The sequence below is a fragment of the Dipteris shenzhenensis genome, chromosome 5 (genome assembly GCF_047967505.1).
Source record: "Dipteris shenzhenensis isolate YYH24624 ecotype China chromosome 5, Dip_SZ_1.0, whole genome shotgun sequence".
Taxonomy (NCBI): Eukaryota; Viridiplantae; Streptophyta; class Polypodiopsida; order Gleicheniales; family Dipteridaceae; genus Dipteris; species Dipteris shenzhenensis.
The window spans coordinates 6,115,686-6,143,649 of record NC_141600.1 but is presented as its reverse complement, the minus strand read 5'-3'; the positions used below and the strand labels follow the sequence as shown (position 1 = coordinate 6,143,649).

Here is a 27,964-nt window from a genome sequence, read left to right as displayed (position 1 = left end):
GAGACAAAGAGAACGATTATGCTTTGATTTTGTCTAGCACTTTGTATCGGGGTCTTTTTCAGCTTGATATATATGAGAAAAGATCCGATCTTGCACTTTCAGTGAGCACTCCCATTGCTGCGACGTAGAATGCGGAGTTATGGCATCCTAGGTATGTGCACATGTGCTATGGCAGCTTAATGACACTTCAGAAGCATGCTATGGTTGATGCATTGCCTCCTTTGGAGTCACCTCCTCTTCATGCATGTGAGGGTTGCATCCTTGGCAAGATGCATAGGTTTCTTTTTAAGAAGGATGGTCCAGTGAGAAAGAAAGAAAGAAAGAAAGAAAGTCTATTAACGTCCACTGGAGACCAAAAGGTCTATGGGACAGCAAGAAACCCTCTAGTACAACTGCTTGAGGGAGGGCACATGGCAGCTCCCAAGGAGTGTAAAAAGCAACCCCAATTATGTAGAGTACCTACATGATATTTTGGAAGAGTAAACAGCCATACATCAGTTTAAGACTGAGAGTCTTTTGGTTTTGATTTAAACTCTCTGATTAGTGCTACCCCTTCACGGTAAACTGCCCATTTTCCATCCTTTGTGGCAGCCCTGACTTTGGCTAATTCAGTTGCCTTAATCTTGAGTTGAGTTTGTGTAAGCTCCTCTGCTATCCATACTTTGGTGCCCTTCAGCTTGTAAGATTGCTGAAGAAGCTTGATCCGCATATCTTTTGACTTCAGTGTAAGGATTGCATGACCTCTAAATTACACGTAAATTACAGTTCATTCACAGTGATGTTTGCGGTCCCACGAGGACACCTGCTTTTGGTGCTTATCTCTATTATGTTACATTCATAGATGACTTCACCAATTACACTTGGGCCTATGGTCTTAAGTCAACGTCACATTGTCCACAGGTCACAGAAAGATGTAGCTGAAGGAAGGAGAAGCGAGGTGGCAAATCATGGCGTGGAGAAGAGAGCTCAAGGAAGGAGAGAAGAGGGAAGCCTTCCAAGGAGGAGGAGGTAGAGTAGCTTCATTGGCCTCCCTCACCTCAACCTCTTGGAAGGGAAAGGGAAAGGAGAGCAGGGCTAGGAACATCGCTCTGATACCACATGAAAGATCATAGTGGTAGGGAGAGAAGCAAGCTAACACTAGGAATGGAAAGGAAAGATAACAAGCATAATGGAAATGAAATGAAAAGAAAATGAAAGCAATGGACAAGTACTCACATGATACCAAAAGAGCTTGATGTTGATTGATGTGTGAAGACTCGAGACAAGTACAACACTATATAGTCTGACACTAGACTCTAGAAAGCCATAGTGTATATCGGATAACTCCCAATATGACATGTGGCATGTCTAGGACTCACTAGACTATAAAACACACCTAAACCAAATCAGAGGTGTTTATGCATTTCAAACACTTTGTGGCTATGGTTGAGAATGAGATAGGACTCGAGATGCAGACACTTTGCACAGATTCAGTCACATGCTGATTTTATTCCTCCACGAGGTGTGGATGATGTTGTCAAGCAAGAGATTCAAGAAATGCATATAGCCAAAACAGTTCCGAATTGGTTGCTACAGACTCTCAGGGAGAGTAGACTTGAGGCACCTTTGCCTGGTAGGACTCGTAGTGCAGTCAGTAAGGCACGCAGAGGGGGCTCTTTTTGGTGAGATAGCTTATGCAGGTACTCTTCTTGATGAAGAAGAACCTGACTCTTTTGAAGCATTGGATGCATGCCATGCACTATGAATTGCAGTCCATTGAGAAAAATCAGACTTGGGATGTTGTGGATTTGCCACCAGGGAAACATGCCATTGGTACCAAATGGGTTTTCAAAGTGAAAAGGAAGCCAGATGGGTCCATTGAAAGACAAGGCACGGCTGGTTGCCAAAGGCTATGCTCAAAAAAAGGGCATACATTATGAGAAGACTTTTGCTCCTACATCTCGAATGACCACCATAAGGTCAGTTATTGGCATGGCTGCAAATTTTGCTTGGAAGGTCCATCAGTTGAACATACAAACAACTTTCCTTAATGGGACTTGCAGAAAGAGGTTGATGTCAAACAACCTCCTGGTTTTGAACTTTCAAGCAATGCACTAATAAAGCTTAATATGTGCTGAAACAAGCCCCACGTGCATGGTATGCCAAGATTGATGCATTCCTGGCAAGTAAGGGGTTACACAATAGTCCCACAGAAAGCACCCTCTACATCAAGAAGGGTGGGGGGGATATTTTGGTCATCATTCTTTATGTAGATGACATGCTGCTCACAGGGTGAAATGAGGAAATAATTTCAGATTTTAAGGCTGAATTGAAAGCTGACTTTGACATGACAAATTCGGGCATGTTAAATTTTTATTTGGGGATCCAGTTTATACAAGACAAGCGTGCCATCGTTATGTCTCAATCCAAGTATGTGCAGAAGCTCTTGGATAGGTTTAACATGCATGATTGTAAGCCTATAGCCACTCCCCTGGATCCGGGGCTGAAGCTTACTATGTATGATGCAAGTGAATCAGTGGATGTCACACTTTACAGCTAGGCTGTTGGATGCCTCATTTATTTGTGCAATACTAGGCCCGATATTTAGTATGCAGTATCTCAGGTGAGCAGATATATGCACAGCCTAAAGACAACACATCTGGTGGCAGGCTGTAAAATGCATCTTCCGTTATTTGCAAGCCACAAAGTCTTATGGCTTGATGTTTCCCAGGGGGGGTGACTTGCAGATGCATGCTTACAGTCATTCAGATTGGGTTGGAGACTATGATGCCAGGCAGTCCACTAGTGGTAATTGTTTCTTTTTGGGCAAAGCTTGCATTTCTTGGCTGAGCAAGAAGCAATCTACAGTGGCTACTTCCTCATGTGAAGCTGAGTATAGGGCAGCTTTCACAGTGACAGTTGAATATGTTTGGCTGCATCGTTTGTTTGCTGATCTTCGTCTGTTATTGGAGGGTCCTTCTCCAATTCTCGCTGATAGTCAGAGTGCTGTAGCAGTGGCAAAGAATCCTGTGTTTCATGATCGCATGGAATAGATTGAGAGTCATTATCATTATGTCAGAGAGAAGTCGCATGCAGGGGAGATCAATATGATATATGTGTCAACACATGACAATGTTGCATACGTATTCACCAAAGCACTTCCACGTGAGAAGTTTGAGGCATTTCGCACTGCCCTAAACTTATCTCCTTTTGGTGATTGATCACTACCTTGTACATCACATTGGCACTGTAGGGGGGTGTTAGAATTATTATCATATTCTAGGCATTGGCCAATGTATTGTAATAAGTAGGTTAGGGGCACTTTTCCCTCATTGAGGTTTTCCCCCCTAACCACAGTCTAATCCCTAACTACGGCTAGTGGATAGGATAGGGTTTTGTTACTTAGACAAAACGCCTCACTACTCTTTTGTACTCACTTCATTTTCAGTACACTATTTAACAGACTTACGTTCAGCTCACTCTCTTGCTCACTCTTACTCTCATTTTGTTCACAATCTTTGTGATCGTTTTCCTTGAATTTCTTTTTGGAGGCATTTTTGGTTGTTTGGTAGATATCCCTCTACAGTAGATTATGCCCAGTTCTTGAGCTGTGTTGCTACTGGGATGTATGGTCGTTATATCATGGCCGTAACATTCGATTGTATAGGCACTCTTCAGTCATTGCTTGCATCAGTCTCTCTAAGATTTGCATTAAGTTTCTTCTTTCAGTTTCTAGTTTTTACTAGTAGCTCCTCCATTTTGGGGCAGCTATGCGTGTGTGCGTGCACATGCTCCCAAAGAACACTAAAACCCATCCTTTTTTTTACAAGAAATTATTTCCAAAAAGACTGTACGTTCATAGCTGTCCCAAAGTGGAACAACTACTACTCATAAATTAAAAACATTGATAAGACACTTCCAATTGGGCCAAAGGGCAAGGTCTTCAAGAGAATGTGCATCTTGGAGAGACCGATGCTAGGACGAACATAAGAAACAATAAACATCCACCAAGGAATGCCTGTAGAATCGCATGTTAGAGGCATGGTATAATAATGACGAGAGAGGCCTAAATAGACATCAGGGAAAAAAGTGAGCATTATCTGTGGTCGAGACGTGTATTGACCAAACAAACAGAACTGTTTGCCAAAAGTGATTCCAGGAAGGCATACATGGGGGTCCATCTTCAATTTGAAAAGAAAGTCACGAGTGGTAGGACATGTGTACAAAAGATGTAGCACAGGTTCCCTTGGATCGGAGCAAATAGGGAAAACCGAGGAAGCATACTTCATTCAGGCAGCCAATTGAGATTCCACAGGTAAGGCCCCTACTAAACAATCCCACAAGAAAACCCGTTGTTTGAGAGAAAGTTTACAACTCCAGATGTATCGAAGACAAGTCTTCCACCAAGCAAGGGACTTGTCAAGATGTCCAAATAGTTTCCAATGCTGCTAGATCCTTGGCTGTGGAAGCAAGAGATGATAAGCTTTCTTGGTAGAGAGATCTACAAATCCAACAAAGAAGAGTACTAAACAGGCGGGAAAGAGGTTGAAGAGGCTGCAGCAAAGTAACGAGAATGTGCCTAATAGTCCTGTGATGCAAACCCAAGTACTGTCTCCTAGCCTAACGAAAAGGAAGAGTGAAGCCGCGATCATCCTCCACATGTTGCACTGTAGAAACACCCAACCGATGCAGAAGATACACCTTTTTGGGCTGAATATGAGCCAAAGGGGGAACAAACACCTGGCTCCATTGATTACTCTACATAGGAGAGAATTGCTTGGGTTTGGAGGGCCATACGACCAAAGCAATTTAATGAGGCGAGAGCAAAGGGGCAGCTAGGGAATCCAATGGCCCAAAGCAGTTGTGCCAAGAGAGCCAACCATACAAGAAAGCATAATAGCCCAAGGTTGATGTTGCTCCCAGAAGGAGAGCAAGAGAGTAGCCTTGTGAGTCAGCATATGAATGTGAATATTAAGAGCATTCAAGCCTCCATGCATCCTCGGCGCCCCTACACACGCACACGCTTGGGCACGGACACATACACACACACACATTGCCTGGATAGCAGACTGGACCTCTAGTGCAACGATTATGTGTGGGTGTTTATATATAGCGCTGTTTCACTGGGGGCTCAGTCTGATATCCAGGCAATGTGTGTGTGTGTGTGTGTGTGTGTGTCTAGGGGGGCGTCACTTTTTGGGGGTATTCAAATTGTAAAGGAGCCACGCTCAAGTGTATCAATTTTGATTCATGAGCTGCAGCAAAGTAACCATATAAAGTATTCACAAACGGTCAGCTATTTGTTTTTTGATGGGCAACACGTGCAATATTACATGTTTGTTATTACTGACAAATTATTCTACTTTACGATCAGTGACTAGTTTGAGTGTGAGTGCAAAATTCTGTCTGATACTAGAAGTAGAAGTGTGTGTTCCTGATGTTCCCATATTTGCTGTGGTCCTGATATTCCCATATGTTGTCTATTGGCATGGTTCCAATGTCCTTAATGAGGAGCCTTCAAGCTTGTTAAACAAGATACAGACCTTGAGCATGTACCTTGTTAAACGTATTGAACATGTGATTACAGTTGAGAAAGAGAGATTGGGTGGAGTACTTCCTGGACCGTGGATTTTTTGTAGTCTTTTCTACTTTGCGGGATGTAATTTGGTGGTCACTGTGATTGAAGTTTCTGTCACTCAAGAAATGCAATCCTTGAGATACGTGCTTTAAGTTTGCTGGTTTTCTTTTGCATTGTAAGGCTTATTTTTTCTCACATTAAAAAGTAAAAGGAAAAAGAGGGGGGGGGGTGTGATGGTGGAGTTGTTTTGGAAAACTAGTATAGGAGGTTCAAGGTAGAGTATCAGAAATGGTGATAAAGAGGACCTTGCCATTTCAGCCATGTACAAGTTATATGCCAAATCTAGGACGGGCTAGACGAGATGCAGCTTCGAGGGCTATGCAGGGCTGGCATTCACCGAGGCTTCTCAGTAATGGAGAGGTTGGAGATCCAATTATTAAGGTATACCAATGATGGATACCCTTTTAAAGTTACATCCTTGGTGGCTTGATTCTCTATATTGACATTATTCAGTTGTTATGTGTCTGATGCATGATATATCCAACTTGCAGGATAGGAGCTCCATTCCCGCTGCTAAGCGAGAGAAACAACTTAAAATGGGTATTTTAAAACTAGTTAGGCTATATGAAGATGTAGAAAGTTGTATGATAACATGGAGATAGAAAAACCAGAGCCCATTGTATGACGTACAATTGGCTTTATTGACATACGTTGGTCTTAAAAAGTTGCAAGCCAGGCTGATTGAATTCTGTTGTCATATTCAGGCCTTCTGAAAAGGAAAAAGGCCACAAACCTTGAAAGGGCTGTACATGCTGCTCGTATCAAGGGGTCAAGGCTTCAGTTTTTTGATGGTACAATTAAGGATGAAATTTACGAGGATGTTGGTAATCCATCCTTCACCACTATGCAGAAGAAGAAAGTCATGAAACAAGAACACGGAAAACACGTCTTGAAAAGCAGGAATTGCAACCCCTTCAATGGAACAGATATATGGGTTGCTGATGAGGGGCCACAAGCTGACTGGGTGAAGATCAATGTGCATAAAACTGTGAGTTCCAACTTCGTTTCTTGTCTTCTTAGCTGTATGTGACAAACCTATGCCATTCTGCAGTGGGTGTTGCTCGTTGGGGTTGTGTACTTTACATAGCTTGAGTGATTTGGGAGCATTGTTGGGAAGCATAGTTGTGGTTTTTCTTGCTCAAGATAGTAGTGATGCTTATGTGGCAGAGGATTTCTTGGATTGGAGCCTGCCGTACACAGCAAGCAACTGATTAGGAAGTAATGTTTGACATGTGGGCAGCGTGATTGCTTTGAGGTGTATGCTCTTGTTCCAGGACTCCTTCGGGAAGAGGTATGTGCAGTTTTCACCTCTTACAGCTCATGTTAGACTGGTTTAAAAAGTAGTTGCGGAGGGTAGTTCTGGATGGCTCTTCCATAGGCTTTCTTTACCAAATAATAATTCTACGTATGGTTGCATTTGTGAACATCTTCAGTTTGGTTGTGCTAGCCTTGGAAAATACTTAATGAATATATCCTTTTTTTACTGGGAAACGTATGTGATGACTGAGAGCTTGTTTTTTTTCACAAGTTGCCATTCTCTTATTCAGCTCAGCACAGGGTCAATCGAACTAAAGTGAGGATATTGGATCAATGAATGCGGAATTTGAATGCTATGGTTTCTTGTTGCTTTTCTTTGCTTATATTTTTCTTGATTATGTCATGTCTCATGTGCATTTCTCTCTGACCTGAGCTATTCACTTGGGTCCACATTTCTGCAGGTCCGAATACAGTGTGAGCCTGGAGGACAAATTGTGATCACTGGTGAACCGGAGCAGCTGAACAATCCATGGGGGGTAACTCCATTTAAAAAGGTAATTCTTTTGCAAATATTGAAAGGGCTTCTAGCTAAAAACAGTTTTAAACAGCATGCAACAGGAAAGCACATATTTACATGACCCAATAATATGCTTAATACCTCACAAATTCTTCACATAATATGCATAAGCCTGTACTTGTCCATAGGCATGTTGTGCAGTAGTTCCAAAGGAGAAGCATTTGAAATCGGAGTGCTTTTAATAACACAGGAAACTTGTAATGCTGAATGCTACAGACTTGAATACAGCTGAGACAAGGAACGTTGTTATCCTGAGAGAATTATAGTGTATCCTTTCCTTGTGAGTGATATTGATTTTCTTTTTGGTCTACTTCTCGTGCAATTCACAGAAATAACAGTAATATGTCTGGATTGAAGCTGTCAAGAAATTGCTTCTCTGAGTCTCAAGCACCTTATTGATTCCGCGATGTCTTTGAAATTCATGCAGGCTTATAGAAGTACAAGCGTATTTAAATAACCTCAAGCTTGACTTGAGTACAAATTGAAGTAATTTATTAGCTGGAGTTCTATAACTGACCATGGTCTTAAACCTAGATCAACCATCCAGAGAGATATGTATCAAGGCACATGACCCGGAAACAAACATGATGATCAACAGGACCTGCATAAAGGTGACTAGCTGACTCACCTTCCAGCCAAAGGTTCCATATGTTGAGCCACATGCAAGATTGATGTCTAGATCATCCCAAACAAGTACTCCCAATCTAGGAATCTGGTGCAGCAAGAGCTTGTATCCTTTGCCACAGGCCTTATGCAGGGCATGACATCTGCAAGGTTCACCTTGCTTGTGATGCAAACCTGTTGTGTGAGGGACAAGTGTGTGAGAACTTTGACTTGGAACAATGCCCAATGAGGCCATGAACGGGTATTTAAAGGATTAAGGTGGCTTGCAATGAAGGGCTTCTAGGGAGGGACCTGTTCCCACGTCCTTGATGTGTGCACCTACAGAAGAGGCTGGAGAGGGCGGTTAAGATGAGACTCAATGTTGAAGAAATGGAATGAAGTTTAGTCTTCCTAGTCCATGCTGCTAGCAGAGAGTCATGCTACTATTTGAAAGAGAAGCTCTATGCCAACACACTCCTCTCCTTTGTTGTACAGCTCAAAAAAAGAACATGGACAGACCTCTCGTGCAAGGCAATGGAAGCAACCAAACACAAGGGTTGCTAGAGAGCAGGAGGTTATTGGATGAAATATTGGAGGGTAGACATGCCAGAATGTCCCGTCTCTTCAAGATATGGCATGCACCAATGAGAACATGGCCTTCTACAAAAGAGAAGGTAATCCAATGCTGGTTCATGGGAGGAAGGAGTATCTCAACGAGAACAACCGTGTCTTCAAAAGAATGACTAATATGCAAACGAATGACCAGCTCTCACGAAGTTGAGGTTGAAATGGGCAGCTGGGAGGATATCTTAAAAGAGGATAGAATCTGTAGTTACGCCCATTGGAACACATTTGAGGATGAACCCCGTACACCCATCGTCGTCGGTTCAATTGGTATATCAGGGAGGATCAGGATTGGATTGGGTCGCGTACTTCAAAATATGAAACGTTAGAAATGTTAGAAACAGATAAGGTATGTGTCAATACTTTCCCCTTCCTCTGCAAATGTGCTGCTGTACAACTTTTATCTGTGCAGCCCTTTTGATGCCTTTGTTGGAGCCGCGTGCAGTGTTCAGATGCGTACCTATTGCTCTTGCAATGTGCAGCAGATAGCAAGAGCTCCAGCCTCCTTTGGAGCCCTGACTGCTCAGCCTGCGTGGATCCCTCATTGCTCAGCCTGTGTGAAATCATAGTCTACTGTCTACAGCAGCATTGCACTGCACAGCTTCAACTTTGACAACCCTGGGTTGTTCCCTGAAGCTTATAACATGGAAAACTGTGCAAACTGAACACTGCAGTGTGCTGTGTGGAATACTGTGCACACTGCATAACATAGTTAGGGGAAACGGAAACGAGGAAATGGAAACGGAAACATTTTGGGATTTCTAGGAGGGCTGAAATGGGGAAACGCCATGTCAGCAAGGGGGGGGGTTTTAGAAAAGGGGGTTTTGAGATGAGAACACACACATTTAGAATGCTACAGCCTATATAGCCCACCTGTCAGTGGAAAACCTTGAGGATGGAGAGAGTATGAGGCTCAAGGAGTGGAAGGAGTGAAACATTGCACAGGGCGCCAAAATCGAAATCACGACGACCAAAATCGGATTGTCTGCAGATTTTCGTGACATTTGGAGACCCTAGACGCTTTGTTGTCTAAAACGGGCGGTTTTTGTACCCTGAAACGCGTTTACGGATCCAGGCTTCACTGAAACAGCGTTTCAGACCTGGCTGGGCTTTGAAACGCGTTTCAGCGTAACTGTGCTGCATAATGCATTGTTCTCTTTTTATATTCGTTTGCAATTCAAGTTTGAAGTTTGAACAAAAGCGATTATCATGCATCAAAATTTCACTTAAGTTTGGTTCTAATTCCCTCTTTTGTAATGCAGACTGTAGTGAGTGAGCTGTAGGAAATGTTAGTAAAAGAGAGAGTGTGAGAACAAGAGAGCTGAACGTAGTGCTTGCAATAGAAGAAGTGTGTAATACAAGAAGTGGGATGGGTTTTGTCTAAGTGACAAAACCTTATCCTTCACTAACCGTAGTTAGTGAACTAACTGTGGTTAGGGGAAAAAACCTCTAAATGAGGGAGAAGTGCCCCTAACCTACTTATTACATTACATTGGTCACTGCTGAATTATAATAATAATTCTAACACCCCCCTGCAGTGCCAATGTCATGTACAAGGAAATGATCAATCACCAAAAGGAGATAAGTTCAGGGCACTGCGAAATGCCTCAAACTTTTCACGTAAAGTGCTTTGGTGAAGATGTGTGCAACATTGTCATGTGTTGACACATAGATCATATTGATCTCTCCTGCATGCAACTTCTCTCTGACATAGTGATAGTGAACCTCAATGTGCTTCGTGCAAGCATGAAACATAGGATTCTTTGCCACTGCTATAGCACTCTGACTATCAGTGAGAATCGGAGAAGGACCCTTTAATGAAAGATGAATATCAGGAAACAAACGACGCACCAAATACATTCAACTGTCGCTGTGAAAGTTGCCCTGTACTCAGCTTCACATGAGGAGGTAGCCACTGTAATGCAAGCATGTCCTAGAAAGAAACAATTCCCACTGGTGGACTGCCTAGTATCATAGTCTCCAGCCCAATCTGAGTCATTGTAAGCATGCATCTGCAAGTCACCCCCCCTGGGAAACATCAAGCCAAAAGACTTTGTACCTTGCAAGTAACGAAAGATGCGTTTTACAGCCTGCCAATGCATAATCTTTGGGCTGTGTATATACCTGCCCACCCGAGAAACTGAAAACTGAATATCAGGTCGTGTATTGCAGAGATAAATGAGGCATCCAACAGCCTGACTATAGAGTGTGACATCAATTGATTCACCCGCATCATGCATTGTAAGCTTCAACCCTGGTTCCATGGGAGTGGACATAGGCTTGCAATCATGCATGTTGAATCTGTCCAAGAGCTTTTGAACATATTTGGACTAAGACATAAATATGCCACGTTTCTCTTGAATAAACTGGATCCCCAAAAAGAAATGTAACAAGCCCAAGTCTAACATATCAAATGTAGCTTTCAATTGGGCCTTGAAATTTGCAATTACTTCCTCATTTGATCCGGTGAGCAGCATGTCATCTACATAAAGAATGATGACCAGAATATCCCCCCCATCCTTCTTGATGTAGAGGGTGCTCTCAGTTGGACTATTGTGCAGCCCCTTGCTGGTCAGAAAGGCATCAATTTTGGCATACCATGCACGTGGGGCTTGTTTCAGCCCATACAAAGCTTTATTCAGCTTGCATACATGAAGTGCATTTCCTGAAATTTCAAAGCCCGGAGGTTGTTTGACATAAACCTCTTCCAACAAGTCTCCATTAAGGAAAGCTGCTTTAATGTCCAACTGATGAACATTCCATTCAAATTTGCAGCCATGGCTATAACTGACCTGATGGTCGTCATCCTGGATGGAGGAGCAAAAGTCTCCTCATAATCTATGTCTTTTTTCTGAGCATATCCTTTTGCAACCAGCCTTGCCTTGTACCGATCAATGGACCCATCTGGCTTTCTTTTGACTTTGAAAACCCACCGTGTACCTATGGCATTCTTACTTGGTGGCAAATCCACAACATCCCAAGTCTGATTTTTATGAATGGACTGCAACTCATCGTGCATGGCATTCATCCAATGCACATTATCTTTTGCTTCTTCAAATGTCTCAGGTGCCTCCTCATCAAGAAGAGTACCTGCATAAGCTGATTCAATTGAATGAGCTCCCTCCATGTGCCTTACTGCACGAGTTTGCTGTCCATCTTTGGAGAGAATTTTACCCCTCACCTTCGGCATCTCCAGGGTACTCTCCACCTCCTTCAGCTCCGCATATCCGATGGGCACAATACTTTTCACACACACCTTCAACTAGGTGGAATTGACTTACATGCAAAGTGGCACACCCATCGGTTGTTGTAAATTCTGATTTTCAGCGGGGGAACCAAATGCTATAGGAAGCATCCCCTCAAACACATCATCTGAAGAGGCCGGAATCTGAAATTCAGCATTTGTATGTGCAGAATTTTCAGAGAATATGACATCTCTATTGACAAAAATCTTGCGTGTAGCAGGATTGTAGAGACGATAGCCTTTGCTTTGTGAACTATATCCCACAAAAATGCATTTTAGTGCCTTATCTGACAACTTGTGTCTGAACTCCACAGGCACGTGGGCATATGCAACACAACGAAAAACTCTGAAGTGGTCCACTGAAGGCTTTCTCCCATGCCATGCCTCATAGGGAGTGATTGTGTTCAAAGCCTTTGTAGGAGCCTGATTTAAAACATAGTTGGCACACACGAGGCCTTCGAGCCAAAACCTGTGAGGCAACGTCTTACTTGTGAGCATGCATCTATCCATTTCCATGGCGGTGCGATTCTTCCGCTCAGCTTTGCCATTCTGTTGAGGTGTAAGCCTCAGTGTCAGCTGATGCATAATGCCTTTTTCTTTCAGAAATGTCTCAAATTCACGAGACATGTACTCCCTCCCTCGCTCTGTGCGAAGTGTCTGCACCTTGAGTCCTGTCTCATTTTCAACCATAGCCACAAAGTGTTTGAAATGAATAAACACTTCTGATTTTGCCTTGAGACCATAGACCCAAGTATAGTTGGTAAAGTCATCTATGAATGTAACAAAATAGAGATAACCCCCGAAAGTAGGTGTCCTCATGGGACTGCAGACATCACTGTGAATAAGCTGCAATTTTCTTGTAGCTTTCACTGCACCATCCTTCTTGAAGGGAAGCCTATGCATTTTGCCAAGAATGCAACCTTCACATGCATGAGGAGGAGGCGACTCCAAAGGAGGTAATGCATCAACCATATCATGCCTCTGAAGTAACCATATCATGCCTCTGAAGTGTCATTAAGTTGCCATAGCTCATGTGCCCATACCTGGCATGCCATAGCTCGGCATTGTGCATCGCAGCAATGGGAGTGCTAACTGATAATGCAAGATGGGATTTTTTTTCATATAGATCAAGCTGAAAAAGACCCCGATACAAAGTGCCAGACAACCTCAAAGCATATTCATTTTCTTTGTCTCTGACTGCACACTTGTCATCATAAAAAACAACCTGAAATCCTCCTCTATTAAGTGAGGACACTAAAAGCAAATTCTTCTTTATACTTGGCACATAGAGTACATCTGAAATTCTGAAATCTGTGCCATCAGTGGATGTGAGAATAATGTCTCCCACTCCACACACTGAATAAGAAGAATTATTTGCACAAGTTACCTTCTTCTTGGTGGGTGAAGAATGCAAAGTTACAAACAGATTTTTCTTGGAAGTGATGTGCTTTGAAGCACCACTATCAAAATACCAAGTATGTAGTGTCTCATCAACACTGAAAGAGCATTCATCCTTTGAAGGATCGTAACTGCAAGTCAAAAAAGCATATGGGTCATCATCCTTAGTGGCTGTAGTATTTGAATTACCCACTAAAAAATCTGAAGTGCAAGTCAAAAAGGCATAGTGCTCTTCAACCAAGTTGGCTGCAACATCTCCTCCATCATGGCAATGTGGACCTGATGCATCTGATACAGCCATACCGGAATCCCTTTTCTTTTCTTTGGCTATGCGCTTCTTGCACTCTCCAATATAATGACTTGGCTTCTTGTAATAATGACAGATGTCCTTTTTTTTTCTGCTTGTTTGTATCAACCTGTGCCTTATAAGAAGGCTGTCCAGAATCAGCTTTATGCTGATGTGTGGGCTGATGGGCATGTGGCTTTTGCTGCCCTTTACCCTTGGGCTTGAACTTAGAGAGCATAGCATGCTCGCCAGCCCGGGTTGCCATATTTTTGCGTGTTTGTTCCTCTTGCAACAGAAGTCCTACAAACTTGTGAAAGGAGAGAGGATTGTTGTCCCCCCTCAATGACAAATTCAGCGAGGTGTGGAAACCGAGATACGACTCAAGAAGAGAGTTCAGAGTGGTGGAGATCATCTCTGAATCCGGAATGACTTCATCAATGTTCAGCAATTGTTCCCTGAGTTCCTGAAGCTTCGTGAGTGAAGCTTCGTGAGGTGAGAATTCATGGAATCTCCCTCCTCCATATGTGTATGGGAAAGTTCTCGCTTCAGAAAGGAAACTCTGGCATCATTTCTTGCTGCAAACATACTCTCCAGTATTACCCAAGCTGCCATAGATGTCTTGCATGACCGAATATGAGGTATAATGAACCTCTTGACAGAAAGAGAAATTATTGAAAGAGCTTGTGCATCTCTAGAGTCCCATCTTTTTTGCTCTGCTGTGGGAGCTCCTGGAGCGGCTGCTCCAATCACCTGTGCTGTATTTGTATCTCTACCCCTGCCTCCAGCTGTAGGAGTGACATGTATAGGCGTTGTATTTGGTCTTTCTTCATCTCCATTGACATAATCCCAAAGATTTCTGCCAACTAAGATATTGCGAACCATGAAACTCCACAAGGAGTAGTTGGTGCCATCCAACTTATCTTCCTGTGTGAGAACCCCGAACACCTCATTTGAGTTGTTCTGTGCCATTTTTGCCAGATAAACTCAGAAATACAGCAAACTGAACAAGTAAATCCCTTCCCGGGATGTACAGTGACAAATACTGTCACAGCCTGTCAAAGGCTCAAAATGCACCACAATGCTTTGCTCAATGCCCAAAAATCTGCAAATAGAATCTGCAAAAGGTGGCAAAAGTCTGCAATTTGACTCGTACTGAGTCCAATACTGTTTGCAGACTTCCAAAATGCCCTTTTAGTTGCAAAATTGCCATCCAAAAGCAAAAGCCCCAATTTCTTGTGGGAAATTGCATACAAAAGAGGGCAAATGGTCTAAAAGCCCCAAATGTTGCACAAATTACTCTCTTCCTGCAAAAGCCCCAAATTTCACTGCAAAATTGCAGTGTGATTGCAAAAGCCCCAAATTTTAGACAACCTGCAACCCAACTGCAATGTCTGTCTACAAATACGGAATGCCCCAAATTCTTGCAAGATCTAAGCCAAACAATGGCTCTCTGCAAACAATGCCTGCCAGAAAACCAATTGCTCGAGTATCTGCAATAATATAACTTGCACAAAAGTGCGGATGCTAACCAAAAGTACAAGGGCCTGCAAAATGTACGGAAATCCGTACGTACGATGTACAGTGTACGGAAGTACTGAAACTTGTAGGGTTGTATAGACGATTTGCAGGTGCCACATGTGCGACGCAGTTGTGCCGTCGTATGTACGGAATGAAAGCAGGTACGTACGGTTTGTACGACGTTGACAGATCGTACGTATGTACAGACGAATTAGTACCTGCAGTACGGCACAAGGCAGCTGGCAGTACGGATACTGATAGCGACGATGTACGGACACTGTACGGGTTGGCGCAGATGTATGGAGTGCTGGCGGGCTAGTCGATGGTACGGACACTGTATGGAATGTACGGAAGCAGACGCAAATGTACGGAAGCATACGCAGATGTACGGATAGCAGGAGCTCCGTGAGCTTGTACCGTTGTACGACAGTACGGACGAAAGGTATGGCTCAGGTATGGGGTGTACGGAATCAGTCGGTACGACTTGTACGGACGGGAGCTTGCAGGAGCAAGGATCAGGGAGTTTGGAGCAGGAAGGTCTTGCGAGCAAGGAGCAGGGAGTAGGGAGCTTGCGGGCTAGGAAGCAAAAAGTTGGATCTTGCTCTGATACCAAATGTTAGTAAAAGAGAGTGTGTGAGAGCAAGAGAGCTGAACGTAGTGCTTGAAATAGAAGAAGTGTGTAATACAAGAAGTGGGATGGGTTTTGTCTAAGTGACAAAACCTTATCCTTTACTAACCGTAGTTAGTGAACTAACTGTGGTTAGGGGAAAAAACCTCTAAATGAGGGAAAAGTGCCCCTAACCTACTTATTACATTACATTGGTCACTGCTGAATTATAATAATAATTCTAACATGAAACAGTGAGTGTGTAGGACAGTTTGGAGGCGTGCGGTCTTAACGATTTGATGTGTGAGTTGCATGAGCATTTTTGGGATGTGAGGTAGATGCCGGACAGTGGGGGAGCCATTCCCGGTGCTACGTGGATGTCGCACACTATATCGGTGGGCATGCAAGGCACGTAGGTCCATGCCGTGAATGGGTGTTGGAGTTGTGTGCGTGAGTGGGGGCATGTAGCCCTGACACCCTTGGGTGCATGGATGTGTCCAAATGGGTGTACGGAACACGGAGGCATAGGAGCCAAATCTTGGGGTGTGCTAGTGTTTTGAGGGTCATGTAGGCACGGAGGATGCCACAGCTCAAGTTTGAACAGCTTTCAATTGAGTTACATTCCGTGAATCCTCTTTGGACCACCTACACCACTATGATAAACTCAAATCCTTCAAGGGTCAAGTACAAAGGAGTGGAAATGCAATTTTATTGTGGTGGAGTGCCTTTCACGAGCTTTGTTTTCCAAGCTTTGGGGGACAATTGATTTGCCATGTATGTGGCCTTGGTGGTAGAGGCATTTGTGCATGTCCTAATGTTCCCCCAAATGGAACAGAGAGAATGCACACCATTTTCGTAAGCCTCATCCCTTGGATAGAGCTGCACAAGAGAAGAGTTTGATGCAAGATGATGACATGCTCGAGTAGGTTGCAGATTCCACTGCTTATATTGAGTCCTTCTCACGCACAGAAGAGGGTTAGAACAGCTCCTTAGTCTTGCACCATCTTCATCTAGGGATGACACTATGAGTACTCCAGCTATATTAACTTGTAAAAGTGAGTAGGAAGAGCGACAAAGATTGGGAGACAATCATTCAATGCAGTTTTGCTTTCAATGTTATCCAAGCTCCGCAGTGGAAGAGAATGATTAAGGCAGTTGCAATGCGCACCACCGTGCTTGACGATGAGATAGCTAGGATCAACAGAGTCATTGATCTTATAAAAAAGAGATGGATTTTTTTGGCATTCTGTCTGATGGTTGGAGTGACGTTCAGAGAAGGGGTATTATCAATATATGAGTCTCCTCATGCCTTGGCACATATTTCTTGATGGCTATAGACATAAGTAGGCGCGCTGTTTATAGTTATGAGGGGATGGGAATGTTTTGAAATTTTGGGTGCCAGAAACGGGAACGCTCTGGGAAGGGGGAACGGGAACCATATTTAGGTCCGTACGCGTACGAACATATTTTTCGTACTCCATCCGTACGTACCGTATTCCATACAAGTTTTTTAAATAAAAAATTTATTTATTTTAGGAGGGGGTGTGGGTTTGTTTGTTGTGGTTTTTGTTGTGTTTGGGGTTTTTTTTGGGGAGGGGGGATCGATTTTGTGCTTGGCCAAAACCTTGGAAAACACATTTTTTAGCACTATTCTAATGGGTACGTTGCTAATCCGTACTCCGTATACTGTTGGCCGACTTTGGCTGTGGTTGGCCTCAAGGATGGTCTCAAGGAGGAGGAGGATGGCATTGATGCAGATGATGATGAGGATGAGAATGAGCAAGACAATGAGGATGAGGATGCAACTTGAGGCTTGAGCCTCATCGGTTGTGAGTTGTGATGCATTCAATTTTCAGGTTTATTTCCGGGCTGTGGCAGCCTTTTCTTATATGATGTTTTGCCTTTGATGTTTTGGTGTACTACCTTCTTCCAAGTTTCTACTACCTACTACCTTTGATCATGATGTTTGGTGTAGTATTGATCTATCATTGACATTATGTATAAGAATCCAGATTCCAGATGACTCTGGTCTCTGGAGGCTGGACTCTTTGAACTTTCATGAATCATGATTCATGACTTTAATATTAATACAAGTTTGAAGTTTGAAGTTGAAAGTTGAAAGTTTTGTAGCTCTATGTTAATGTAATGTGTACAATGTATATTTTCTAAATGTTTTTGGGTAAAATTAGGGTCACGTATGTTTTAGCAACAGGGGCTGAACCATACTCCAATCATACTTCCATACTTGTATGACGTATGCGTATGGTAACGTATGGAAAAAACTATGACGGGAACCAGAACACCACGTCATATGGCACATCATTGATCCATATGAAAATATACCAATTATAAAAATAAAACCACTTTCAGCAGCTCTAACCGTTTCAGGTTTAGACTTTTAAAGACACTTAGAATACTGAAAACTGAAATGTACATGTTTGCAATGTGCATAAAGCATAGGAGTGTAGAATACTGTAGATCCGAGGGCAGATAATATGGAAATTACAAAACAAGGAGGCCATGCCTCGGGCCTGAAGGCCTCAATACAAAATAGGACTCGAGACTCCGGAGTCAAGTACATGGTGTATAGAAAGAAAGAGAGTCAGCCCTAATGATTTGAAGGAGGCATGCCTCTCCCTCACCCTGTTGAGATCCATCATCTTGATCCTGGTTTTTGGGCCTCATTTTCCTCATGCTTGAGAGCATCCTTTGCTGCATCACTGTCGGAGTCTCATCCGGTTTAAATCCAAGATATGGTTCAGGAGTGCACTATGACCTGTAGCAACCAATGCAGAATCAACCAAATTAGCATGTTTTTTCCTAACAGCTGCTCTAGTATGGGCTGGCAGAGGAGCATCTTGTTTGCTGTCTTTTAGAGTGTCAAGCAGCCAACGGGGAAGCCTTTTGGGCTCCTAAATTTCTGCTCTCTTGGTCAATGGCTCTGTTGCACAATATTCTGATCAATCAGAGGCATATCAGGCTGTAAATCATGCTGATTTTCAGACTGCACAAGTGGCTTAAATGACCATTAGGAGGAGGAGGAGAAACCACAGATGTAGCATCATCATGGCGGTCTCACTGAAACAAAGGCATCAAGCTGTGAAATATCTGAAGCATCAACTGTGGGCTGTTTTTGAAGTCCAGCAAAGGCATGGATGATGACTCATAAAAAACAACATCCCTTTTAACAAAAACTTTGCCCGTGCGGGGCTGGTAGACCTTGTAGCCCTTGCTTTCTGAGCTGTACCCAATAAAAATGCATTTCATAGCTTTGTCATCCAACTTTGTTCGTGTCTGTGAAGGCACATGTGCAATGCCAAGCAACCAAAAGTCCTAAGGTGAGAAATCCTGGGCTTATAGCCTGCCCAAGCCTGATAAGGTGTAATGGTTTTCAATGCCTTGGTTGGGCATCTATTCAAAATATAGTCTGCACACATGACAACATCCAACACAATTTGTTAGGAAAGTGCTTGCGTTTTAGCATACACTTGGCCATCTCCATGACTGATCTTTCAGCCACGGAATTCTGATGAGGAGTATAAGGCACAGTGCATTGATGATATATGCCACGTGAGGCCAAAATTACTTTGACATGTATTCACCCCCCCTGTCTGTATTTATGTGGGCAATTTTCAGCCCGCCTTCATTCTCTATGAATGCAATGAAATGTTTGAAACATGCAAAGACTTCAGATTTGGATTTCAAGGCAAAAATCCAAGTGTATTTGGTAAAGTCATCAATGAAAGTGACAAAATAGTAAATTCCTCCAATACTTGCGACCCACATGGGACCATAAACATCACTGTGAATCAAATACAACTTGTGAGATCTATAGTAGGAGTACTAGAAATTGCAAGACCCGACTCCTTCTTTGAGATGCAATTCTCTTTTTGCACTTCGTGATGTCATGCCCAGGTTTGCTGCAATAGCTACATCTCTTTTTCTTTTTCTTCTCGCCAGAAGTAGATGCATCACAAGAATCACGAGCATGTGTATGAGAGGACTTACTAGCTGAAACTTTCCTTTTGCCCTTGTTTTTTATGCTGTGTGGCAAAGGCTTGATCACTAGCCATAGAAGCTTTTCTATTCACACGGCTTTGTTCCTCTTGTAATAAAAGGGTAACCGGATGGTCAAAAGAGTAGTGGTTGGCGTTGCGCATGGCAACCAACCGCAAAGTAGTGGCAATAGCCTGGTAGGAATCATGCAATCCATCAAGTGTCATAGATGCAAGATGAGAATTCGGGACTACCTCATCAATATTTGCCAACTGCTCTTTCAAATCTTTAATACCAGTAAGATGGGCATCCATGTTGCCATCCTCTCCGAGCTTTAAATCCTTTAACTGCTTGCGGAGATAGGCCACTCTAGCCTAATTCCGCACCTGATATAAGGAGGCAAGCTGATTCCATGCTTATTTAGCTGTCTTGCATGAACGGATATGAGGGTTAATAATCCTTTTTACTAACAGAGCATTCAAGGCATGTGCTTTAGCATCATGTCCATCCCACTGAATCTGCTCCTGAGTTTGAGGTAAAATACCTGTAGTGGAAGAGCCAGCTGCACCAGAAGTAGCATTAGACCATCACCAGATGAGCGAGAGGTATCAAGCTGATGTATCTGCCAATGAAAGTAGGCAGCAAAGGCAATAACAATGCAAATAGTAGTAATCTTGGAAGTAGGAGCAAAAGTCTCCTCATAGTCCATGCCATGCTGCTAAGCATAGCCCTTAGTAACAAGACGGGCTTTGTAACGGTCCACTGAACCATCAGCTTTCTGTTTGATGTACACCCACTTAGTTTCAATGGCATTCTTGTCAGGAGGCAAATTACACAACTCTCAAGTGTTATTCTGATGGATAGAATCCAATTCAGCTTGCATGGCCTTCATCCAACAATCATTCTGAAAGGCATCTTGATGACATAATGGCTCTTCATTGCATGTTGTAGCAACCAATGCATAAGCAACAAAACTAGCATGCTCTTTCCGGACAGCTGCTCTGGCAGAGGAGTATCTTGTTTGCTATCTTTTAATGTGTCAAGGAGCCAACGGGGTACCTTTTTGGGCTCCTGAATTTCAGCTCTTTCCTGTCAAGAGCCTTGTGCAAATGATCCTGATCAATGAGAGGCATATCAGGCTGAATTTCTGGCTATACATGTGGCTGCAAATGACCAACAGATGGAGGTACATCCTCAAATGGAACATCATCCCGAGCATCGGATGGAAACAAGGCATCAAGCTGTCAAAAATGTATGGGGCATCAACAACGGGCTGTTTTTGACAGTCCAACAAAGGCATAGTGGAAGATTTATCAAACACAACATCCCGACTGACAAAACACTTGCACGTGAGGGGTTGATATAGCTTATAGCCCTTGCTCTCTGAGCTATGCCCAATAAAAATGCACTTGACAGCTTTACCATCCAATTTAGTGCGTGTTTGTGAAGGCACATGAGCATAAGCTAAGCATCCAAAAGTCCGCATGTGAGAAATGCGAGGCTTATTAACCCGTCCAAGCATCATGAGGTGTGATAGTCTGCAATGCCTTTGTGGGACATCTGTTCAAGATGTAATTTGCACACATGACCGCATCCAACTACAACTTGTTAGGCCAATGTTTGCCTTTCAACATGCACTTGGTCATCTCTATCACTGATCTATTTTTTCGCTCAACCACGGGATTCTGATGAGGAGTATAAGGCTCTGTGCATCGATGATTGATGCCACGAGAAGCCAAAAAAACAGCAAACTTCTTTGACATGTATTCACCTTCCCTGTCTGTATTAAGGTGAGCAATGTGCAGCTCACTCTCATTCTCAGCGAAGGCAATAAAGTGCTTGAAGCATGAAGAAACTTTAGATTTGGATTTCAATGTGAAAATCCAAGTGTACCTGGTGAAGTCATCTATAAAAGTGACAAAATAGTAGAACCCCCCAAGGGCTGCAACCCTCATGGGTCCACAAACATCACTATGAACCAGATAAAGCTTACGTGAAGCACCAACTCTCCCATCCTTGGGAAACACAACACGATGCATCTTACCAAGTAAGCATGGTTCACAAACATGTTTTGTAGGCATATGCATTTTGGGAAGATCAACAACCATATACTTCTTATATAACTTCACCGGGGCTCCAAAATTGAGGTGTCTAAAGTTCTAAACCTCTCATGCCACAAAGGAGTATCTGCCATGGAAGAATCAAGAGCAAAAGCATGTGCATCGGCAGGTGCATCATCATCATCCAAACATCTGCCATAATCATTAAGTCTATAAAGACCTCTAGTCAATGTGCCAGTCAAGACCATGGTAAAGGCATGTGTAGCATCATATAGTGCACACCTAACACCATAAAAGGGAACCTGTAAGCCACATGCATCAATGGCTGAAATAGAAATGAGGTTCTTAGAAATGCCTGGAACATAAAGCACATGCTCTAGAGTAACAATACCACCGGAGTCAGAAGTAAGAGCAACTTGCCCAATACTTTTTATGGTATATGATGCACTATTGGCACATGTGACACTGCCCCCCTGAGATGTATGCTCTAATGAGCTGAATAACTTCTTGCAGGAAGTGATGTGCTTGCTAGCACCACTATCAAAGAACTAGACATCATGAACATCTGAAACTGCCATACAAGCATCATGAACATCAGGATTATACCGACATGTAACCAAGAAAGCCCAATGTTGGTCTTGTGCAAAATTAGCGGAGTCATGTCGATCTTCTGTACTAGAAGAACCAGATACTGCAAGACCAGACTCTTTCTTTTTCTTTTCAGATGCTATGCGCTTCCTGCATTCAGAAATATCATGCCCAGGTTTCTTGCAATAATTACATCTCTTCTTCTTTTTGTTATTCCCCGAAGAAGAGGCACCATGTGAATGATCAACATGGGAATGAGAGGGTTTTCCAGCTGAAACCTTGCCTTTACCGTTGTGTTTGTGATGGGCAGTAAATGCTTGATCACTAGCCATAGAAGCACTGCGATTCACATGACTTTGCTCCTCCTGAAGAAGAGGAGCAACCAGCTGGTCAAATGAGAAATGATTGGCATCACCCCTTGCAACCAACCTCAATGTAGTAGCAAAGCCTTGATATGAATTAGGCAAACCATCAAGGGTATTAGAAACAAAATGAGAATGAAGCATAATCTCATCAATATTGGCCAAGTGCTCTTTCAAATCCTTCACATTAGTGAGATAGGCATCCATGTTACCACCCTCTTTAAGCTTCAAGTCTTTCAACTGCTTGTGGAGATAGGCAACCCTCGCCTCATTCCGTTCCTGATACAAAGATGCAAGCTGATCCCATGCTTGCTTAGCTGTCTTGCAAGACCGGATATAAGCGATAATAACCCGTTTCACTGAAAGAGCAATCAAGGCATGTGCTTTGGCATCACTACCATCCCATTGAATTTGCTCCTGTGTAGGAGGCAAAGCACTTGTAGCAGGAGGTGCAGGTGTCTTGGAAGTAGCATTAGAACCATCACCTGAAGACCCATCACCTGAAGAAGAACCAGAGGCAGTAGGTGCAGCACCAGAAGTGGCAGTGCGTATAGGCCTGGCCTCATAACTTGAAACAATATGCCATAGATTCTTGGCAACCAAAACATGTCCCATCATGTATGACCACATGGGGTAATTGGTGCCATCAAGCTTGTCATCAACCTCAAGCATACCAAAAAGATCATCCTTGTGGCTAGCCATTGATGCAAATGGAGAGCAAATACCACAACTGACAAAGACAATACTAGTGACTGCACAAGCCTCAAGGCTTTCAATAGCACAAATGATTTGCTGTCCCAATAGAGGCTGAATGAACACCAAGGATGTGGCTTCAAGAGTGCAAGAATGAGTCCCAAATGCAAAGAATGGTGACCTTCAATGCTCCAGAGTGTAGCAACAAGCTTCAATTTAGCTGGCAAGAGCCTCGAGGTGAACTGGACTGCTGGAAAAGCCTGTTTCAAATTCCGTACAGGTCCGTACAGGGTGTACGGACCACACGCCTGAAACAAGATGCAGAAAATGCAACCGTACAGCTCTGACAGCTCTGTACGGATGCCATACTGCAGTAAATGCAGCAGTAACTGCTGCTGTCAGTCCGTGCAGCTCCGTGCGCAGCCTTGAATGCCTCCATACAGCCTTAACTGCATCTGGCAGTTTCTGTACACAGCCTTAAAGCACAGTACACAGTTGGTACAATGTTCAAGGCACCTGTCAGCGTTTGTACTGGTATAAATGCGCCTGTCACATGTCCATACTGCAGTAAAGAAGCCTGTCTGCAGTCCGTACTGCAGTTAATGACACTGGCAGCAAACGGTACACTGACAGCAGTCCATACACCACACGTGCGAAAGTTGAAGGCTCAAATGCACTGAAAATGCAGAGCCAAATGACGATAGATCACTTGTGGCAGTCGGAAATGCAGCAGCAGCCTGAAAGAAGTGATTTTTTGGCGACAGAACTGTACGAAACAGCTTTCGTACAGCCCACACGTGTGATGAAAAGCTTGCGTATAGCTCCAAAAGACTACCAAAACAGTTCCAAAGATGAGTACAAAGCTCAGGGAGGCTGCCAATGGCTGGAGGGTTGAACCCTAACCTGCCTTGATACCACTGTTGGCTATGGTAGACAATGGAAACTCAGAAAAAAAGAGTGATAGAAGGCCAAAAACGAGCTGTTGTATTGAAAATGCTGCAAGTACAAGGGAGGAGGCTCAAGGGAGAGCCAACATAACAAATGCATAGGGCTAACTTCCCTAACTGGACTAAGTGTCCTAACGGACCTAGATGGTACATGAACTAACTGTACCAATTGTCCTGACTGACTATAAGTAGGCCTACAAGGCACATACCAAGGAATAAGTGGCACCTACAGGCGGTGACGATCAGTTGCCTTCTTTTGCTTTGCCCAAGTCTTTTGGAGAGCTTGCTTGACCTTCTTATATGCCACATCCATGCTTTCAACATACTTATTAGCCTCAAAAATCTTATCTTGAGTATGCGAAATAGGCGGGACTTTCCTCCGTCCTTCCATTATTTCAAATGGAGCTTTTCTGGTGGAGTATGCACAATGTTGTTGTAAGCCAACTCCACTAAGGGCAAATACTGCAGCCAATATGTCTTATGCTCAGGCACACAACATTTTAGCAAGTCAAGTATAGTGGGATTAGCCTCTTTGGACTGCCCATCTGCTTGAGCATGAAAACAAGATGAAAGACTCTAATGTAGTGCCCATATTCTCAAAGCATCCTCTCCAAAACAAGCTTGTCATGCACGGATCTCTGTAACTAACGATAGACTGGGGCATCCCATGATATTTAAAGACGTTTTGCATGAACAATCCTCCCATGTGATCCGCTATAATTTTCTTCCTCACCGAAATGAAATGTGCCTGCTTACTGAAGTGGCATATAATAGTCCAAAGGCCATCATTCTGCGTAGGTGTCCTTGGAAGATCAAATATAAAATCCATGGCAATGCTCTCCCATGGTCTATGTGGGATTGGGAATGGCTGCAATCATCGAGGTGTCCTCTGCCAGTCAAACTTGACCTTTTGGCAGATGATGCATGTTATCACAAAAGCATCGAGATCCCGTCTCAAAGCTGGCCAATAGAGAAAGTGCTCCACTGCCTTCACGTGGCATCAATGCCTCTATGCCCTACATACACAAAGGCAACCATGCAAAAGGCATCACCTTGAACTCATACAGTCCCCTCTCTGTGCGAAAGCCTATCTTGTGCTCATCACCAGCTTTCATTCTACTCTGATGATAGCCGGACCTCAAATCAATCTTAGTGAAAAACTGACCACCCTTGAGTTCATCCAACAGGTCATCTATCCTGCATATCACAATCATCAACACGGGGAGTGCCACCCTCTTTAGTTACTGACGCATTTAATGCATATATGGTGCTGCCCCTCTTGAGCTCTCTAGCCAACTGCCTTGCTGAAATGACCTGCAATTTAGGAGCTGTAATACCATGCAATGTAACTGATCCATCCCTGTGGACAAAGCTGAGTGTCAAGGCGTTGAAATCCATGCTGATTTTGCCCATTGATCGCAATCAATCACAGCCCAGGACAACATCTATTGGGCCCATGTCAAGTGCCAAGAGATCACCTGCAAAAGTATAGTCATCAGAGAACTTAATCCTTGCATCTTGGAAACAAGATCTACTGATCATATGCTGTCCATTGGCCACTTCTACTCTCAGCCCATGGTCTATCTCAGTAGCAATCAGTCCAACCCTCTCTCTAAGGTCTTGCAGTGAACAAAAGTGTGGGTGCTACTGCTGTCCACCAAAACATGCACAATCCTGCCATTAATCTTGTTAATTTGATAGTATCAGCACTTTTGGCACCCATCAGGGCATGCATGGAAATAGTATAAAGTGTTGGCTGGGCATCCCAATAAACCTCATCCTCGTTCACTGGAGCATTACCACCTGCATCTTCACATGCAAGGTACCGCATCGTGATGCTCCACAGAAAAGAGTGTTGGCCTACGGCCTCTCATGCCACCAGTGGGCAGAATCTCATACGAAAGCATGAGTGTCATGCACAGTAGCACCTTCAGGATCAAAAGGAAAGTCAGTGCCCTTCGTGGCTCCAATGTCAGGAGCCTCATCTGCATCATGTGTATTTGCCATCTCATCTTGAGACGTATCTAAAGAACCTGGGGCATCAAACAATTCCTCGTCATCTGAGAGGTCAATGATCATGCTGAGCTTGGCAGTACCACTGTTGCGCATCTTGCACACATTCCTGTGCTCAGGAGTCCATTTCTTGCCACATTAAAAAAATAAGTTGGCCTTCTTTCTGCTGTCCATTATTTGCCCGTGTATGCTGTTTTATCTCAGCTTGCTCATTTCCAGCAGTAGGCTTGCGTCCAGGCTTGGCATCAGGATACCTGCAAGGCTTGGCATACGGCATCTTACTACCTGAGACAGTAGGAAAGCGAGGAAATGGTGCTGGTGCAGATTTCTTGTCAGTCCACTCAGCAAACTTAGGCTCCGACTCAGCATATTTAGGCTCAAATACTTTTTCAAGCTGAGTTGCCCTCTCAATTGTTTGAGGGTTATGTGCCTTCACATCTGCAGCGAGAGAAGAATTTAACCCATGGATGAAACACAACAGCTTTCCCTTTTCAGATACGTCCTGCACAAACAGGGAAAGCCTCCAAAAGCGTTGCAAGTACTCTTGGACCGTACCGGTCTGTGACAAGGCATAAAATTCAGCATCCAATACAAGTGGAGATACAAATGTAGTGACCATCAATTCTTTGAAGTGGTTGGTTTCTGAGGCGAATCCCTCATGTATCGCCACCAGGTGTGGGCATAGTCCTCCATATGCATACCTGCAAAAATGATGTGCTCCTCCTCAGACTTGGGGTAGAAGCGGAAATAGTCTTCCAGCTTCATGAACCACTCCTTCAACTCATTGGGAGTGCGAGTGTCCCCTTTAAACGTATGCAGTGAGTTTGTCCTTCATATCCTTGGCTGCATAATTCTTGTGTGTGTAACCTCCAGAAGTGCGGGCATCATCACGCTTGAGGTTCACATAATCGAAGAAGGGCATCTCAAGTTTGATGGCCTCAGGTAGGGCCATGTATGAATGCAAAGAATCTGCCAACATGTCATCAAAAGTGGCTTGTTGCCCACCACCAACCCCTTGTTGCGTAGAAGTTGCTGCCATCTGATGCACTGGCTGTGTCTGGCTATATGTGCTCGCGGGCGGAGCGATAGGTGCATGAACTCTGAGCTGGGTCTCTCTGCCAAATGCATCTCTCCGAAATGATGGCATACCATAGGACTGAGAAGAGGACTGACCTCTCTCCTAGGGGTGTGGGCTGCCATATAAACCCAAGCCAACTCCAGGCATACTCGCTGGTGTGGTGAAAGGAGCACTAGCCGGATGCACACCAACGGGTCGGCCCAAAAGAGACGGCTCAGCCTGCATAGATGCCAAAAGTTGAGAGCCAAAAGATGGCCTGACATCCTGCAAGAAGGTGCTCTGTGGCACAGAAAATGCATCATCTATGTCCAAGATAATCCCCAAGCTGGGGTACATGCAATGGTCCAGAAGACTGATGCTCATAGGCACGACGGGCATCTGCCATAAAACCCCTGCGTGGAGGAGACAAAACATCCCGACTGTCTGAATGGTTCCCTTGTTGGGGTGCAGGTTGCTTACCCTTACTCTGCATAGCAATGGCAGAGGTGATCTGCTG

General features: G+C 43.7%; 1 protein-coding gene across 2 annotated transcripts in view; it reads left to right on the top strand.

Moving 5' to 3' along the window:
- LOC147901553 (AT-rich interactive domain-containing protein 6-like) overlaps positions 1–27,964 on the top strand; it is a 108,979-nt gene that overhangs the window by 59,177 nt on the left and 21,838 nt on the right. Inside the window, exons 6-10 of one of the 2 annotated variants that reach the window (XM_087375108.1) lie at positions 5,876–5,998; positions 6,109–6,157; positions 6,322–6,605; positions 6,858–6,908; positions 7,336–7,428. In XM_087375108.1, coding sequence (XP_087231234.1) covers positions 5,876–5,998; positions 6,109–6,157; positions 6,322–6,605; positions 6,858–6,908; positions 7,336–7,428 — 600 coding nt within the window. Of the gene's footprint in view, positions 1–5,875; positions 5,999–6,108; positions 6,158–6,321; positions 6,606–6,784; positions 6,909–7,335; positions 7,429–27,964 lie in introns of those variants that run through there. The other variant, XM_087375109.1, reaches the window with a different exon arrangement.